This window comes from Syngnathus floridae, chromosome 6, assembly GCF_059516105.1.
Source record: "Syngnathus floridae isolate MCC-2025c chromosome 6, RoL_Sflo_1.0, whole genome shotgun sequence".
NCBI classification, from domain to species: Eukaryota; Metazoa; Chordata; class Actinopteri; order Syngnathiformes; family Syngnathidae; genus Syngnathus; species Syngnathus floridae.
In genome coordinates this window covers 12,753,169-12,770,277 of record NC_142418.1, presented here as the reverse complement: position 1 = coordinate 12,770,277, position 17,109 = coordinate 12,753,169, and the positions used below count along the sequence as shown (strand labels likewise).

Genomic DNA, 17,109 nt, shown 5'->3' with positions numbered 1-17,109 from the left:
GCACTATCATTCTACACAAAAAAAAATGACGCACGCAGGTTATTTTTAAAATAATAAAAAAATAACAGAGCTTCCTTTTAAGGTGTTAAGGATTTTCTCTTTATTATGGAACTGTCCAAGAGGGGAATTCAAGGATTGAGTGATCTGCTTTGGTTATACTCAACATAAACCCTTTTGGGATTTGGTTTACTACAAAAGTTGTCTTTTTAGGTTTGAAGAGAATAATATTTTTTTATAACTATTATCAAATCAACTTTTAAAGAGTTGCGATAACACAGAAATGTACGTATAAGAGCAAATTTGACCAACAGTTCCATCAGATGCCTGCCGGTCAAGTGACAAAAGAGTGTGTGTGTGCGTGTGTGTGTGCGTTTTGGTACATTTAGGTGACATTATCACAAACTGCTTCAAATGGCCTATTAGTGCCACATTTAAAACAGGCTCAGTCTTTCACTTAATGGTGTTTGTAAAAAGGAAAAAAAGAAAAGAAAAAGAAGAAACAAATTTTAGATATGCATCGTGCCAGGTTATACCAGCTACCTATACCTCATGAGTAAATAATGGTATAATAGTTAGTCTCATTTAATTTTCACTCAGCTTTCATGCATTGTTCTGAGTTGTATCTTCATACGATAAGGTTTGGGAGTGAGAGTGACCCCATAGACCGGGGTGAAGTCTGGCTCTCCTGCATCTTCAGGCCAGATGAACTTGAATTTTTTCAGCATAGTCACCGTGATGAGGAAGAGTTCCATACGGGCCAAACCTTCACCGAGACACATGCGAGGACCTGTATAAGAAATGTTGGAGAAATCATTCGCTGCGGTTTCAACTTGTAAAATATGTTCCTATACAAACCTGCAGAAAAAGGCATAAAAGCCTCTGGCTTGACAAACTCGCCCTGGTCATTGAGGAAGTTTTCTGGGTTGAATTTATGAGGGGATTTCCACTGGCCTTCCTCATGCAGCACCGAGGTCAAATTTGGGATGATCATTGTACCCTGGAGAGCCAAAGAAACCAAATGATGTGAAGACAATTTAGTATAGAAAATTGCAAGATAGATACAATAAGATTTACCACGAGTCAAAGTTACATCAAAATAATTTAAGAATTATTGCATAGTAAGAGTAAATAACAGCTTTTTGTTTTTTTATTTTTGCCAAGCCAAGCCATGAAAGTAATAGATATTGTTTTGATATTGTTTTCTGTTCATCGATTGAGTTACACAAAACAACAGCTTTTGAGCAAAGATAATATACTGTTTCATTAAAAAATAACAAGTTATTTAAAATACACAAACATAAAATACTTATTACTTGTTTGGTTCATTACATGTCAAAAATTGGTCAAATTGTTGACAGAAGAAGTCACACATGCACACACGCACTCATGCACAATGTCTACTTTCATGGAGGACTATTTAACCAATAATTATTAATGATTTTAGAATATTTGCTTTTGATAGACTGAAATTCCAAGAATATGGACAATTTTGAACTGAAAAACAAGGTCTGTAAATAATTAATCGATTATGAAAATTATTACACATCATGGCTTGGTTATCGATTAATTGCTGCACTTCTACAATATCTATTTCTTTAACTGATGTACTTGCCACAGGCTGTTCTTTTTTCCCTTCCAGGCTGCCACTATGCTCAATATCACTGTCATTTTGTTGTACATTCGATTGACCATCTTATGACCAAACACGTGAAAAGAAACATGGTGCGTCAAGATACTCTATTTCCCCTATTTGTCAACAATTCACCCAAAGTTTAGGTCTACATCAATGAAGCCCAGCAAACATTTGTGTTGTCCTGTCTCTTACCTTAGGAATTGAATATCCCATCAACTCTGTGTTTTTTGTTGTACAGTGAAACACACTCAGTGGCACAGTGTTTGCAATTCTCTGAATTTCATGGATTACAGCCTGTAATAAACAAATAAATGAATGAATGAATAAATAAATACAAAAATAAATAAATGAATAGATGAAGAAGTATTTTTTTTAATTTTGAAATTATCAATAATATCTTGCTTTAGGTGTCTTGTAAAAGCCAACATGCTATTATCATAATTTAACATGGAATACATTTAATTTCAAATCATTTACATCATACAGTATAAAATACTGATGTACCTGCACGTATGGCATTTTGTTTCGGTCATCAAAACACACTTTATCCTCTCCGTTCAACACTTCATCAATCTCCTGTTGGCAACGCTCTAACAAATACAGGAGAAAAAAAGAGTGTGAGAGGAAATCTAACTTTAATTCCATATGAAATAACATGAATGTGTGAAATACAATATCTGATTTTTTTTGGTATGTGTGTATGTGGAGATTTATGTTTATGTGTAAACAAGGTTTATCCATCAATTAATGTTTTAGTCCCTTATTTTATCAAATAATACATCATTTTATCATTTTAATACATCAAGGAGTTACACACCACACTAGTGTAGCAACAATCGCCTTCACATTCAAACCTCACTCATGGATCATGCAAGATACTGAATTCATTGATCACCTAGTAAAGACAAACTGAGAAACCGCATGTGTATGCAATTTTGAGAACCTAGAGAGAGTGCATTTCCGTGTTTAATTTTTTTGTATTCATATCTGATTATGTTCTGCACAGTGATCTATTAATTAATGAATTATTGGAATATGAGGTATATTTTAGGAATGTGTAATGTTTTTCAGTTGTACTCATGGTGGATTGCTTGATTAGATTTCAAAGCTAGTTTATACACAAAGTATAATTGCAAATTTCAACTTTGTGACTGGGTAAACTTAACTTTTCCTGTTCAAATGGCTGGATTGGATAATAGGCCTTCAACCTATCCCTGAGTGGGAGGCAAGCCAAGTTCCCTGTATTTATAAGCCAACATTCCCTCCTCACGCTCTCTTGTCTTCCTGGGTTCCCAACCTCCCTCCTAGAAGTTCTCTTCTGCTCTGCACTTCCCCAGGCCCGTTTTGGGATGGGGGCTCGGGTGTTCTGCACATGGACGCGGCTGAACTTGGCATGAGACTCAGGTACCAAGTGACCTCACTTTGGTTGGGTAACCTCGTTTCTTTGTTTGGCTAGGTGCCAGCACTGGTCAATGCATCCCATTGCTTTCCAAGGCAGTGAGCATGAGCTCACGTCGGTTCCTGCCGACTCCACCATGGTGGACTCAGCGTGCCAGAATCTTTTTCAGGCCTAAAACCAAGCCAAGAAAAAACACTGCAAAAGCCAGTTGTCCATCACACTGCTCAAGAGCTCCCCATGACCATATGCTGTGCGAAGTCAGTGTTTCACAATCTTTTCATTTTCCATTTTTATTTTTACCTTTTTCTTCCTACGTAGCCTGGCTTACTGCAAAGACACTTCAAAACTACCTCCGGCTTCAGACAAGAATACAGTCAGTGAGTGCAATCTACCCGTGTACAAATATTGGTGCATAGATTTGTGGAAAATGATTTCAACTTTCTCACCCTTTTGCACATTAATACCAGTTCATACCAGATGGCTGATTTTGAACTGCTCTTATCGTTAATCTTGTCTATCCAATGATATTCTTATTTTTTTACCATACTTTTCTTTCTTAATGTACTTAGTATGATTTCCATGTACATTTTAACAATAAATGTCCACATTATTAAATGGCATTGATTATTATTGTGGTGTGTGTGTGTGTCTAAATTAAAGTTAGGGACCTCTAAGTTTGATTTATGTTTTTTTAAATTTATTTTCATTTTATTAACTGTGGCCGCCTTCGGACATAAGAACTGATTTCAGGTTTCCGTAGATATAAACCTTAAAGTTTAAGGCTTAAACTATAAAGAATACAAACAACATGATGTTGCTAGTAGCGGTTAATTATACTGCTGGCAATAGCTTTCCGCCACCACTAACAAGTAATTGATTATTTAACTAACTAATAAATAATTAGTTACTTATTTAATTAATTTGATTGTTAATTACCCCATATTCGCTACACTGGGAAGCAGATCACACAGACACATTCAATGAGATACTGCATGCACCACTGAGCTGAGACCTTGCTCAAGTCCCCCTTGACATCCGCATTTCTCCAGCAAAGCTGCAATTTCTTTTTTTTTGGGGGGGGGGGAATTGACTCTCTGGTTCCAAAGCCTAAGTCTTTGTAGATAAACTAATGATGCCTCGTTTAAACATAGCGATTTTTATCTTTTCTGAGTGAGAGGTGGCTGATCACCTGCCAATCATTGACACGCAATCATTCACACGAACAAGACTTTACTACACGATAAGCACCCATCTTGCCCTGCTGTCTTTCAAGGATAAAAAAAATAAAACAAGTTAAATGTTATTTATTGTAACACAGTAAGGGTTTCGGGTTATTTGTGATTGACCGATACGATCTGATTGTATTTGTAGAAGAAAATGATGATGGTGATGAATATGTTAGTCAGACTGTATTTAGTTAGAGGATTGGAAAGTTTTCCATTATGGGCTTCTTCTGTAGATAAACTATAAATGTACATTTTCAGCTCAGCAACAACTGCTTGTAATTTCTAGAGCAGGAGACAAATCACCTAGGGAGAAAACAATTACTAGGAGCAAACATACCTTGTACGTCTGGATGAGTCATAAGATAAAGGAAAGCTGTCAGCAGGGTATTGGAAGTGGTGTCTGTCCCAGCAAAGTGAAGATCTAGAGCGTACATTGACAGCTGGTCCTCTGAAAATGAGGAATCATCATCACCACTTCTCTGAAAAAAAAAAAAGAAATGATTGTTTTAGTATATATCTAAAAAAAAAAAACATACTGGATTTAAAAACGACTACAGTTAATATTTGTGACCACCTTAAACATTTCATCTAGATAGCAGTCAATAAAGTCGCGTGGTTCATTGGGGATTCTGGTTCTCTTGTGCTCAGCCAACAACTCCTTTGCAAGATTTTGACATTTCTAAAGAACAAGAGGAGAACGCTCAATCATTTTATTTTTACTAAAACGAGGACATTACAGAATTTGTCAGCATAACGTTGAGATCTGTTGAAATTCTAAAGTCTGTCTTTAATCTGAATCGTGTAACCTTATCTGTAAAATTAAATACAAAGCCATATAACATACCTTGACATTTTCAAAAGCCTTCATGAAGGGCAATGGAAGACTACGAATCATCGGCAAGGAGTCATACAGCTGCAAGGATAAATGAGAAAATAATCATGGGTAATCTCCAATTATACCAACTGGTGTAAGTGCATAATCATACTGATTAAAATGCGTCCTTCATAGTGTGTGCAAAGTGAAGGGTTTATTTTTGCCTAGTGAATTTGGAGAGCTCGGGTATCAGCGGATCACCCATTAATAGCATTTTTCAGGAATGGGCGACTGGCATGCACTCTGAATGGCCACATGATTAACACAAGAAAAAAAAATCTTTTGCATTATTCATATTTTTTACAAACCCAAAATAATTTAAAAAAAGAAAAATGCTGATAAGCATTGAATACATAAATTGTCCATGGAAAACAATTTGAGAAAAGAAACAGAAAAACAAATCAGCGATCATGCAAATCCACGAGTGCTGAACTGCAAATATACAGGAGTTGACTGTAATTTTAAGTTGTAATTTCATCATTCACCAGTAGATGGCAGACATGTTTTAGTTACACTGGAAGCCCTATTTTTATGTTGAGCGCAAAGTGCAGTCTAACACTGCAGATGGGAAGAATTTCCTTCTGGTATTTGCTAGATTTTGAACAAGTACAATTAGGCATAAGGGGGTGTTTACATTTTTCTTGACTCACCATAGCCCAGGGTCCATTGGCCAACTTAGCATTCTCAGTGAAACAACGAACAATGACCTTGATGAACTCATCATCATAATCATAGCGTTTACCAAACAGAACCTGGCAGATGATGTTAGAGGATGCATTATGGAACATAAGTTGTGGACTCAGGGTACTACCTGTAGGAAAGGTTTCAATAAAAGATTATGAGTGCAAACTCATGGTACAAAGACATTAAATATTTAACAGAAAATCCAGCATTGCAACACAGACTGAGCAAAAGAAAAATTACAAATAGATGATCCACATACCAGCACACTTTTCCAGTGTATTCATGATGAATTCTGTTTCTCCCAAAATCCTCTCCTCCATTGAATTCTTCCCAAGACCAAAGTTTCTCAAAGTCATCAGAGCAAATCGCCGATGGTCCTTCCAACTAGAACCATAGTCAGCCAGAATGACTCCTGCAACAGATGTAAAGGTGGTTAATGGAGAGAATATGAAAAACAATATACAGTGTAAATTGTCAAGCGATATGACAGTTTTTTTTTTTATTTCGAAACAAGTAAAAATTTAAATTGAAGATTGGATCACTCATACTTCCTCGTTGCAGAAAGTGGAGGAGTGTGGTACAGACTGAAGCCACTTCAAATGATCTTTCGATTCGATTTTATTTCACTGACAGCTACACCCTCAAAAGTGCTCGATTAAAAATTTAACCAACCCGGAAGTTGGGTCAATATGAAACCCAATTATTGGGCTCTTTCAATCAGCTGGGATAGAATCCAGCACACCCGTGGTCCTCGTGATCTTGGCATCAATTTACCTTTTCTGTTTGTTGTGTCATTGACATAAAGGTCTTGGGGTCGTCCAGCAAAGTCAATCGCTTTGGAGACTAAAGCCTCCTTCATGGCTTGTAACCCATTGATAATAATAGCAGGACGAGGGCCAAGGTACACACTGTAGACATTTCCGTATGCCTTCCTTAGCTTAGAAAACATAAAAACAAGATAGAATGTTAGCACAATACAGAAATTCAGTATATTAACTAACATTTACATGTTGTATAAGAGTGGACAGACCTAAAGAACTCAGTGGCTTTGAAGAGGATACACAACTCTTACCTTCTTTTTTGGGGTCTTTAAGTAAAATGAAGAATTGAAAAGACCTAAAGCCACAAGAGCATAGACTAAGAAGTTGGTAAAGTTCAAGACATTGGGTAACATATATGTTCTGAAATAACCAATCAAGTTCAAACTTGTTAAATGAGTGTCAACACACACACACTTGCTTTGACAAACCCCGAATGTAGATTTTCCAGTAGGCTTTTCATGACTTTTTTTTTTTAAATTGATATCAAGCAGAAGACTGAAGTTTTTTTTGTTAACTGACTACTATTCAAACATACACGCTCCAGCTCGCCTATGCACCAAGTTCAAGCTGAAGCATGATGCTGGAGAAAAACATACATTAACAAAGGTGGCAACCTTTGTTAAAGTATGTTTTTCTCTTGCACTTTGGTGACAGTGCAATTACTTGGGCTTATTTTCATCATGTAGCTACTTTTATACAAATCTGTCTCAAAATTTGGTAGGATTTCACATTACTCAAGTCACGTAATACATAATATTCAGTAAATATTGCAGCAATTGGCTAAATAAACATCATAACATTATTGGCAAATCAAATCAATAAATAAATAAATAAATACATAAGCCACTGAGGTTTTCTTTGTTGAATGGATTATGATCATTATGTTTTTTGGTTGACTTTCTACATTTTGTATGATTGCATTATGACCTCTTATTTTCTTCTCGAGTTGTTAGAATAGGACTCTTTGGCATATGTGATTAGATAGGTAGCTTGAACTATGCCGTTATCTTGTGTGTGACTCTTGCTTTCACTGGCCTTCTCTTCTCTATGACAGTCTTTGCACATATGTATTAGTTAACTTCAGTTAAGACTGCAACGTCACACAGGCGAGGCAGAGTCACACCCTTGTCAGCAGTGATTAGTCCTTCTTTTGAAATTTCACAGAAAAGGTAACACGGCCATGTCTCAATCTTTCTGGCATACAGTAAATAGTTAAACTGAGAATTCAGCCTCCAGGTTAATACTATTAGCCCAGCGAGCATTACTGTTAAAGAACTGGGAAAATATAACAGAGTCATGATTAGTGTGTGAACTCTTAAGGTCAAGGCCAAAGAGTAGCCTTGGATTTTGTTAGTGTGGCAAAAGGGTACAGCTTTCAACTGTGCACAGACTATTGTTATGCAATCATATTGAAATAGTAGTGAGTGAAATCCACCCGATACTTGATTTTTTTTTTTTTTTAATTCAATACTTCATGACATAATGTGGGTGTCAAACTCATTTTTTTCGCGGGCCGCATTGTAGTCATAGCTTCTTTCGGAGGGCCATTATGACTGTCAACCCAAAAAAATGTATGAGCACCACATATTATACACAGTAATAGCTACAAACTGACAAATAACTCGTTTTCAAATCAGATGAGTAAAAACTGGTCAAATATTTAAAATCAAAGATATTATTAAAAGTGAAGACAATTTGCAATTCTAGTAATGACACACGAATTTGATGTACAATTTGTCTTCGCGGGCCACATAAAATGATGCGGCGGGCTGTATCTGGCCCCCGGGCCTTGCGTTTGACACCTGTGCATTATGTAGTGGTGAGAATGACACAGAAAAATCAAACAAACTCAATATGATGATTTTATAAAGAAATGCATTCTTGTGGACTTAAGAATTAGGTTTTAAAATGTAATAAAATGTATTGCACAAATAGCAATTTAAAATGTATCTGTGTTTCATACCCGCTCAAAGTCTTGCAGGGGGTTTTCCAAGCTCAGGCTCAATATATTTCCCAGGATTGGCAAGATCGTGGGCCCTGGTGGAAAATTTTTCGGCCTTCGGCACATGAAATTAAAAAGTATAAAGAAAACACAAAGTGGAAGGAGGATTGTAGCGAGCATGTTGGAAGAGTGGACTGACCAAAACAACACCACTGCTTGTGAGGTTGGGCAACTATCCTACCTCTGTCTTTGTGTACTTTGCTTTCCTGAATATGAGAGGGGGAAGGGCGGAGCACAGCGGAAATGAAGTCTATACACTCCTATTCAAATAACAGGTTTTTGTGATGTTAAGAAAACAAGATCAAGAATGTCTCCATATGGTTATTTAATCTATAATTCTAATTGAATATTTTGGACCAAGAATCACTAAGTGCTGAGCAAATACCGTTAACCTTTAAGATCCTTTACAGCCCAACTGTATATATTATTTACATCTATTTCTGCAGATTTGCATCTACTGTATGCTCGTTAATACTGAAGGAATGGGGTCGAAATACAAAAAGTCTTGCCTAGCTACAAAAACAGATATGCTCAAACCTCATTGAATAAAGTACATAAGCAGACAAATATATTCACACATTAAATCAATAAAAGAAACATTTTAAGCATATAATTATACCTGCACACCAAATCAATAAAGAAGACATAACTAGACATTTTTATATATGGTAATGACATCGGTTTTTATAACTTCATGATCTGATATGTATTTCTGTGCACTTTGAAATAAATGTTTGATGATATATTGCCTGAATAGCATAACGACCCTTAAGGAACTATTTAATGCATACTTGATGTTATTCTAAATCATGGACACTGCTCAAGGTGTCTAAGAATGTTCTGTACTTGATTATATCTTATGTTTTGATTAATGCTTGATGTGAATATATTTGTCTGCTCATGTACTTTATTCAATGAGGTTTTAGCGGATCTGTTTTTTTAGCTAGGAAGGACTTTTTGTATTTCGACCCCATTCCATCAATACCCATAACTTCCCATGGAAGATTACCAACTGATTTATTCCCTCCCTCTCTCAATCTTTTAAAGGGACTTTGAGTATAGTCAATGTTAATTAAATCATCCTAAATGTAAATGCATCAATTTTGCCGTCACATATCTGCCTTGACCAGTATAAAATATATATTGACCATATGAGAACATAGACATAGTTAGTATTTTTTTATGCAATCAGGTAGAAACAGCAGAGCTGTTGTGTGACATGTAATTCACCTAATGAGAAAATAGACATAGTGTTTTTTTTATGCAATCAGATGGAAACAGCAGAGCTGTTGTGTGACATGTCATACCTTTAAGATAAGAGATCAACTTAAAATTCTTCAATACCTCTGTAACCGACATTGTCAAACAACATTCATGTTTTAAAAACGCTTGAATTCAAAATTGAATACTTGATCATAAATCATTGATCAGAAATACAATCAAATAGAAGAGCTCAGTAAAGTGAACTATAGTGCAAATACAGTATCTCACAAAAGTGAGTACACCCCTCTCATTTCTGCAATGTTTTAATTATATCTTGTCATGGGACAATAATGAAGAAATGATACTTTGAGACAATGTTAAGTAGTCACTGTAGAGCTTGCTTGCTTGATTGATTGATTGATTGATTGATTGATTGATTGATTGAACATTTATAGATCCGGGGGTGAGGAAATTCAGGCCCAGCAGTATTCATACCACAGAGCGGGTATATAAAAGACACACAGATGGCATGAGCGCAACTCAATAGGCTCTTATAAGGCTGCCACACAACGACGTGACAAAGAAAGCCAGTAAGTGCAAAAGTTATAAGCCATCAAAGCAAAGCAACAAGACAAAGGAAAAAAATAGCAAAGTAGCAAAGTAAAAGTATTGTTACTGCAAAGTAACTCAAAATGCAACAATGGGTGTTAAAACATTTATAATTTCTACTTTAATTTCGACATTTCAATTTTTGTTTTCTTTTAGTTTAATTCCAGCGATAATTTTCATTCACGACAATAACTGAGGAACTAAAGTCAGACGTTGAAGTTTGCAACGAGCGAATTTTACAGTAACACACCAACGTCATCTACCATCATCGATAGCTTTGTTTGGTAAGTTTAGTGGCTCGGAAATAATCTAATAATTTGATCTACTCAATGACAGGTATAAAATAAATGTTCGGTTTACGTTGCACATACAAGGGTTGCATGACACGCTTGAATTTCGGCATATAGCTACGACACCTTGGCTGAATGCTAAAGAAGCTAACAAGCTATTTTGCTGCACGTTTTCAGCTTGTAATCAAAGACTTTAAGTTGACTTGCATGCATGTGCCTGATTTGTTTTAGATTGCTTGGATGTGGTCTCAGACGGCAATCTTTACCTTTGCTTTTGTGAAAAACTAATAATGTTTTATATCAGCTAAGCTGTTTTTTCAGCACTAAGGCATCAAAAGTCATCAAAACAAAATCAAATATGTCAGTAAAAATCCCGCTTGCCAAATTTAAATTTCGGGTATTGTTTCTGAATGTTTTTCTTTACTCGTTTTTGCAAATTAACTCATCCATTTGGTTTAATGTGTAACGTGTACTCCCAATTGATGTCCACTGGGGGGAGCCAAAGCTGTGAATTGCACAGTTTAACCCGATGGGAGTGGAGGCTCATACGGGGTTTCGAGGTCATGAACTTTTGACGCAGCGGCTAAAAAAAGTACATTATCACACATCACAAAAATGCACGCTTAGTTACCACAATTGGAACAAAAGTGACCCGAGTTTACTTTTGTATTTGATTGTAGAAGACGTGCACATTTATTCTATTTTTTTTTCAACCATTTACAATATTTGATATCCTTCACCGGTGCCGTATCCAGAACTTGGCTTTAAATAACAGACGCATGCGTATGAACTGCGAGCATTGCTGCCCAGGTTGAAGAAGTTGACCTAAGGCTATCTGTGCTCAGACCATGTGCATTGCACATGTCGATCTGGGTGACTGTCTTGTCAGAAAGAAGCGTCATTTGAAGGTGTCCAACAAGAAAGCTTACAAATGGTTTCTTTCTTTCTATGTGAGCAACTGTCATTGATGCACTTATCTGCCATGTTGTATCCCACGTTGCATGTGTCCAAGGCCACAGCAGAAGCTCAGTGTTGTATGTGTGTGATCTTCCTCTGTAGGTGAGCTGCAATGGAAGGAGGAGGGACAGGTGTTGATCTCACCAGGAAGTTTGTTTCGGAAGCAGAGCTTGACGAGAGGAGGAAAAAAAGACAGGAGGAGTGGGAGAAAGTTAGGAAGCCTGATGACCCTGAGAGTAAGATCACCCACAAGAATCCTCAACAAACTCCCATGTACCAATTCGAAATACATCTGCAGATATACTTTTCTTTCTTCTTCTGCAGAGGCCCCCGAGGTAGAGTATGACGGGCGTTCTCTCTTTGAGCGTCTGCGGGACCAGAGAGACAAAAAGCAAGAGGAATTTGAGGAGCAATTCAAATTCAGTGGGTATTGGCATGTTGTTTTTAAATGGTCTATGGTTTTTGTACGTTTGGATTTGCTCTGTGACTGTTCCACTGTAATAAGCCTATAAAGTTTTATTATGTAGAATGAATCTATTATTGAATTATGATTTTTGTTCCCAGTGAGGCTTTTTAGTTGATTTGAACATGCTTGGGATGGTTGTCAATGTGAAATTCCTTTTTAGCTTTTAAAGGAGATTTTTTGTTTGACTGTATCAGTAACAATGTTAACAATTGCTTTCAACTCAACTCAGACCTACTGCACATATGGTGCTTAGCTGAACGCGACTGAACACCTTAGTTTGGCTTCGTGTCAGCAGCTAATTTTGCTGCCATTTATAATTTGAATCACAGATGAACTGGGATATGATGTCACAACTGTCATACTAAACTAAAACTAAAATGCCATGTACATTTTTTTCCCAAAAATATGGTACTGTGGCTAAATAAAGAAGATTGGACAGTTTGTCGCCCAAATGTGTCTTTGTGCAGACAATGAATGGTCAATGAGTCATTGCTAACAGCCTTTCAATTTGCAGACTGTTCTTCATTTTTGTATTTGTTATCTCTTTATTGTAGCTATGTTAGCATTGCACATCAGCAGATGTGCATGTGCTTCCCTTCATACTAGATTTTGGGGTTCACGGAATACCTACTAGGGGATATTGTTTTTGGAGTCGATGCAGATTTTGCAGAGAAAATAATAATAATGCTCCGTTTCCTCCCACATTTTAAAATCACGCATGGTATACTGATTGGGCACTCCAAATTGCCCATAAGTGCGGGTGCGGGTGGTTGTTCGTCTCTGTGTGCCCTGCGATTGGCTGGCAACCAGTTCAACCTACTGCCCAATGACTGCTGAAAATGGATGGAGGGAGGGGGGGATGAATAATAATAATAATAAAGATTAGTTTGGTTATCAATAAGTCCATTGATCTTATCAACAAATTTCATTATATGCTACCCTCATAACAGCAAACAGTAAAAAGCACTAACAGTCAACCATTCGTCTCAAAAACTTTAGTTTGTTCTTATCGTAGCACTTTAAATATTGTTCCCTGTTTCCCTACAGCAAACATGGCTCAATATTGTGAATGTGTTGAATTGTAGTTGTCGAGCTTATGTCCTCTTTTTCTGGTTTTTCCTTCATGAAGGTCACCAAAGAGTATTTCTGAACGGACTGTAATACTGCTTTTTTTTTCTCCCCTCTACAAAATGCCATGATTGTGCTGCAATGTGCTAAGAGCAGCTTTGTTTCCATGGTGACAGAGAACATGGTGAGGGGATTGGACGATGATGAGACCAGCTTCCTGGACGAGGTTTCCCGGCAACAGAGCCTAGTGGAGAAGCAACGCAGGGATGAAGAGAAACAGGAACTGTTGGAATACAGAATATCCTTTTGATCATGTCAACCTTTTAGTTAATCACTATGGCTAACTCAGTAGTCTTATTTTAGCCCCTTTACCCACTGTCCAACTCAGATGGCTTTTTCTCAAATTTATCTGCTCTTCTGTGTAGAAGTCGGCCAATTCTGGTATCGTCGCGACTCTGAAGCAAGGCTGATATTGGCACAGATCCCGACCGATACTTTGTTTTCATACTTGCCCATCTCTAATACTTAACGCAAAAATGTTGTTAAACCTTAACTTACTAAACCATTGTAGAAACTTTACCTTAAATTTGTTGCAAAAGAGTAATACAAGGCTAAGCTGAGACTTGAGTGTGAGCATTTTTTTCAGCTAGGTCATCTTGACCCACACTTTTGTTTATTTCCTCCATTGGAGCATAAAGAGATCTCCTCTTGTTCATTTGCAATGCTGCAAGTCAAACAAAATAATTGCCATTTCTTGTAATTTAATGAAAGAAGTATGCCGTTAAATATGAGATCATGGCAACAGAACAGAAATGTTAACACCCATAATGACTTTCTTCCATCAAATAGTGTCCTGCAGCTGTATGACCATCCTGCATGTTCACCATTTCCCGTGGCTTACAAGTTTCCCTCTGAGCGCTTTATATTTTCTTCCCTGTTCTTAGCAGAAAACCAGTGCGACAGAGAGGTTTGTCTGTAATTGGCAACAAAGTAGGTTGTCCTGGAAACTGCATCGTCATGTGGTAACTACGGTTGCATTTTCAATCTGTCCTGTTGCTTTGAGGAGCTCACAAGGATTCGTACAAACCTCATTGACCCAATTGTGTATGACTGAATGAATTCATGTTATAGACCCAAGTGTGAATCCCTTGAGCTATTCCCACCTTTTCCTGTTTTAGCCATCTAATCTGTGTCACCTCCCAGTACTGTTCTTAGCCGCTCAGAACTGTGCCATTTTTTTGGGAGCGTAACACTGAAAGGCTCTGATAGCTGCCACATGGTGCAATATCAGAAAGTGGAATCTTACTAGAGGTGTGACAAAGGTTCATTGACCTTAACTCGATACCGTCGTCCACAGTGCTGTAGCAAAGCAAGTCTCCACTGACAGCCGCCCAGAGCCTGAGAAGAAAGCAACTTCTAAACAAACAGTGGTGGAGCAAAGGACCAGCCATTTGTCTCAGGCCCATTTACTGGCTGGTGCTGTCAAGAGACGCAAGTATGGACAGACACAAATGCTTCCTACCACTTTTGGTATCTGTCATCTGGGTGCAGCACAATACAAGACAAAACTTTGACTTGAAAGCACCTTGTAGGCGAGGGACATCTTGAACAGGTCGTCAGCCAATCGCAGGGCACACATATAGACAAGCCTTTACATTCACAATCACACTTATGGACAACTTGAAGCGGTCAACCAGCCTACTATGCATGATTTTGGAATGCGGTAGAAAACCCATGCAGGCCGGAATTGAACCGTGCGCCTCTGAACTGTGAGCTAACTAGTCCTCCAACGATATTCATAACAAAATAAATCAGAGTATTAGTACATGAGCTTGGTAGCAAATTTTTATGGGGGGCAGAGGACAAACCGATCATTGAACATGGAACACAGCTGCTTTTCTCTCTTTTGCCTCTCTTTTGTCTTCCCTCAACCAGTTCGTCCCAGTCATCAGACAGCAGTAAGAAACAGAGGGTGGAAAGTGCAGCAACGGGAAATGGAGACAGACACACAGGTGGGCATCAAGCATGAGGCCTAGAACTGTTCACAACCACTTTGTGCTAGAAACTTCAACCTCCTACTTGGTGTCCGAGTTCCTCGTTGAGTTCTCTCAGTCTTGACAGTAACTTGTTGTGTTTAGAACAGGAGGGAGGAGGCGGACGAAGATCAGGGGGTGCTGAAAATCAACAAACTGTCACGGGCCTTACGCCCAAAAACCCTTCAAGCCCCCTTAATTCCAGTCCAGCTCTGCTTCACCTGCCCTCGGCAGCGGTCTGCATCGGCGTCCTTCCGGGCCTCTGCGATTATTCCGGCAGCAGCGACTCTGACAGCAGCTCGGACAGCGAAGGTAGCGTAGATGCAATCATGTTGCCGTACCCGAGGCACAGCAGAGCCAATAGATAAGTCTGTCTCACACACACACATACTCTAACTTGTGGGATAATCTTACGTAAACATGCACCTATTTAAACCAAACACCTGTCTTTGACGTGTTCTAGTAATTTAATGTTCTCACAAGAAGTTAGTAGTGAATCGCAATGAATCCTTTGCTAATAACTAACAGTAACGTTGTTGTAAAGATCAGGCTTGATAATAAGTGATCAATTAAATCGTCATGAATATTGTTGATTATGTGGAAGTATTAATTAATTGTATCTTTAGCAATTGAGGCAAAATGAAGTGGACCACTTTAAAGTGACCAACTGATTCATTCTCTTCTGTCTTCTAACTATACAGAATGAACCCTTCGAGTTCTTCTAAATTACTCACTTTAATTTTGTTAAAGCACGTCTACTCATTTGCAGTACTTCCAACTTGTGGAGTAATTCAACAGTCGGAGAGCTCTACTTTTCTTAGTCTCGGTTTTTGCCAGATTATTTCCCACCCAAAAGGAGACTTGCAGTGTAGTGCGACTTGTGTTTTTCCTTCTTAGTGATTCATCTTCTGTTGCAACTTGTATGCCAGGGTGACTTATACTCCAGAGCGACGTAGTCTGGAAAATGTCCTACTCTCAACTCTTTTGCTGTCTGAAGAAGTAAAACATGACATTAGATATGGTGACCCAAGGCATGTATACTTCTGCTATGGCACAACTCCTCCATGGAGCTCTCCTATGCTGTGCAAACAGACATTTAGAAAGACATACACCTATTAAAAATAACCCTGGTGTGGATTTTCCTCTCAAGATAATTTAAAAAGGATGGTTTCCTACGCATTTTGCTCCTTTACGTCATCAATTCCCACTAAATTCTCGTGAGAACTGTCTGCAACAACCCCTTTCAGTGTTTCTTCTAAAGGGATAAAAAAAAAAACTGCAAAATAATCCTAATAAGGCCTAACATTGAAAACTAACCATTTTGATTTGACTCAATTTGTGTAGCTGCTTCTATTTTTGCTATTGTTGCACTCAAACGTGATGCTTCTCCCTCAATCACGTTTCATACAGTTTAGCCAAGCAAGCAAGCAATCCCGTACCGCCTACTCCGACGACGTCCCGATCCCCTCTCCCACATACCTCTCCCAACCCAACCCAACCCAAGCCACAGTGATGACAAGCTGTGCTTTTGGCTGTGGGAAAAGTGATTGACAGCTGTGGAGGAAGGAAAAGACTTGCGTCGATTGATTCGCATATCACATAACACGTACCTTTGTAGCAACCAGCAACAGACTGGTGAGATTCGGAAGGAGACGCTCCTCTCTGGGCCCCATGCAGTCGGAATTATGCTGGAAAATAATGGAATGAATGTGTGTGTCACATAATTTAGGAGAGATGCTCATGTGTCATGTGCCCTGACTCCAAAGAGAAATAAAAAGCTTCCTGTTTTAATCGCTTTCTGTGTGTTTATTTTAATGTATCCTACCGATGGGGTACATTGTAAT

General features: G+C 38.1%; 2 protein-coding genes across 5 annotated transcripts; one reads left to right on the top strand and one right to left on the bottom strand.

The window, feature by feature from the left end:
- Window positions 1-75: 75 nt before the first annotated feature.
- LOC148396603 (cytochrome P450 2F2-like) lies at window positions 76-8,840 on the bottom strand. 2 transcript variants are annotated; one of them, XM_088379171.1, is made up of 12 exons: window positions 8,601-8,726; window positions 6,889-6,932; window positions 6,591-6,753; window positions 6,076-6,228; window positions 5,783-5,943; window positions 5,103-5,171; window positions 4,833-4,937; window positions 4,596-4,737; window positions 2,138-2,223; window positions 1,826-1,927; window positions 856-997; window positions 76-787 (listed from the first exon to the last, which is right to left on the bottom strand). In XM_088379171.1, exons 3-12 carry the CDS (start codon window positions 6,673-6,675, stop codon window positions 594-596), a joined length of 1,239 nt encoding a protein of 412 aa, XP_088235297.1. In that variant the 5' UTR covers window positions 6,676-6,753; window positions 6,889-6,932; window positions 8,601-8,726; the 3' UTR covers window positions 76-593. The 2 variants fall into 2 exon arrangements, with proteins under 2 accessions (XP_088235297.1, XP_088235296.1); XM_088379170.1 differs by lacking the exon at window positions 6,889-6,932 and having other exon boundaries at window positions 8,601-8,840.
- A 1,666-nt stretch (window positions 8,841-10,506) lies between these two features.
- On the top strand, window positions 10,507-17,056 carry psme3ip1 (proteasome activator subunit 3 interacting protein 1). Of its 3 annotated transcripts, XM_088378637.1 has the most exons (8): window positions 10,512-10,735; window positions 11,801-11,934; window positions 12,023-12,121; window positions 13,409-13,531; window positions 14,589-14,727; window positions 15,168-15,244; window positions 15,371-15,577; window positions 16,676-17,056. In XM_088378637.1, the coding sequence occupies exons 2-8, from the start codon at window positions 11,811-11,813 to the stop codon at window positions 16,678-16,680; spliced, it is 774 nt and encodes a 257-aa protein (XP_088234763.1). In that variant the 5' UTR covers window positions 10,512-10,735; window positions 11,801-11,810; the 3' UTR covers window positions 16,681-17,056. The 3 variants fall into 3 exon arrangements, with proteins under 3 accessions (XP_088234761.1, XP_088234763.1, XP_088234762.1); XM_088378635.1 differs by lacking the exon at window positions 16,676-17,056 and having other exon boundaries at window positions 10,507-10,735; window positions 15,371-15,856; XM_088378636.1 differs by lacking the exon at window positions 16,676-17,056 and having other exon boundaries at window positions 10,726-10,787; window positions 15,371-15,856.
- Window positions 17,057-17,109: the final 53 nt, after the last annotated feature.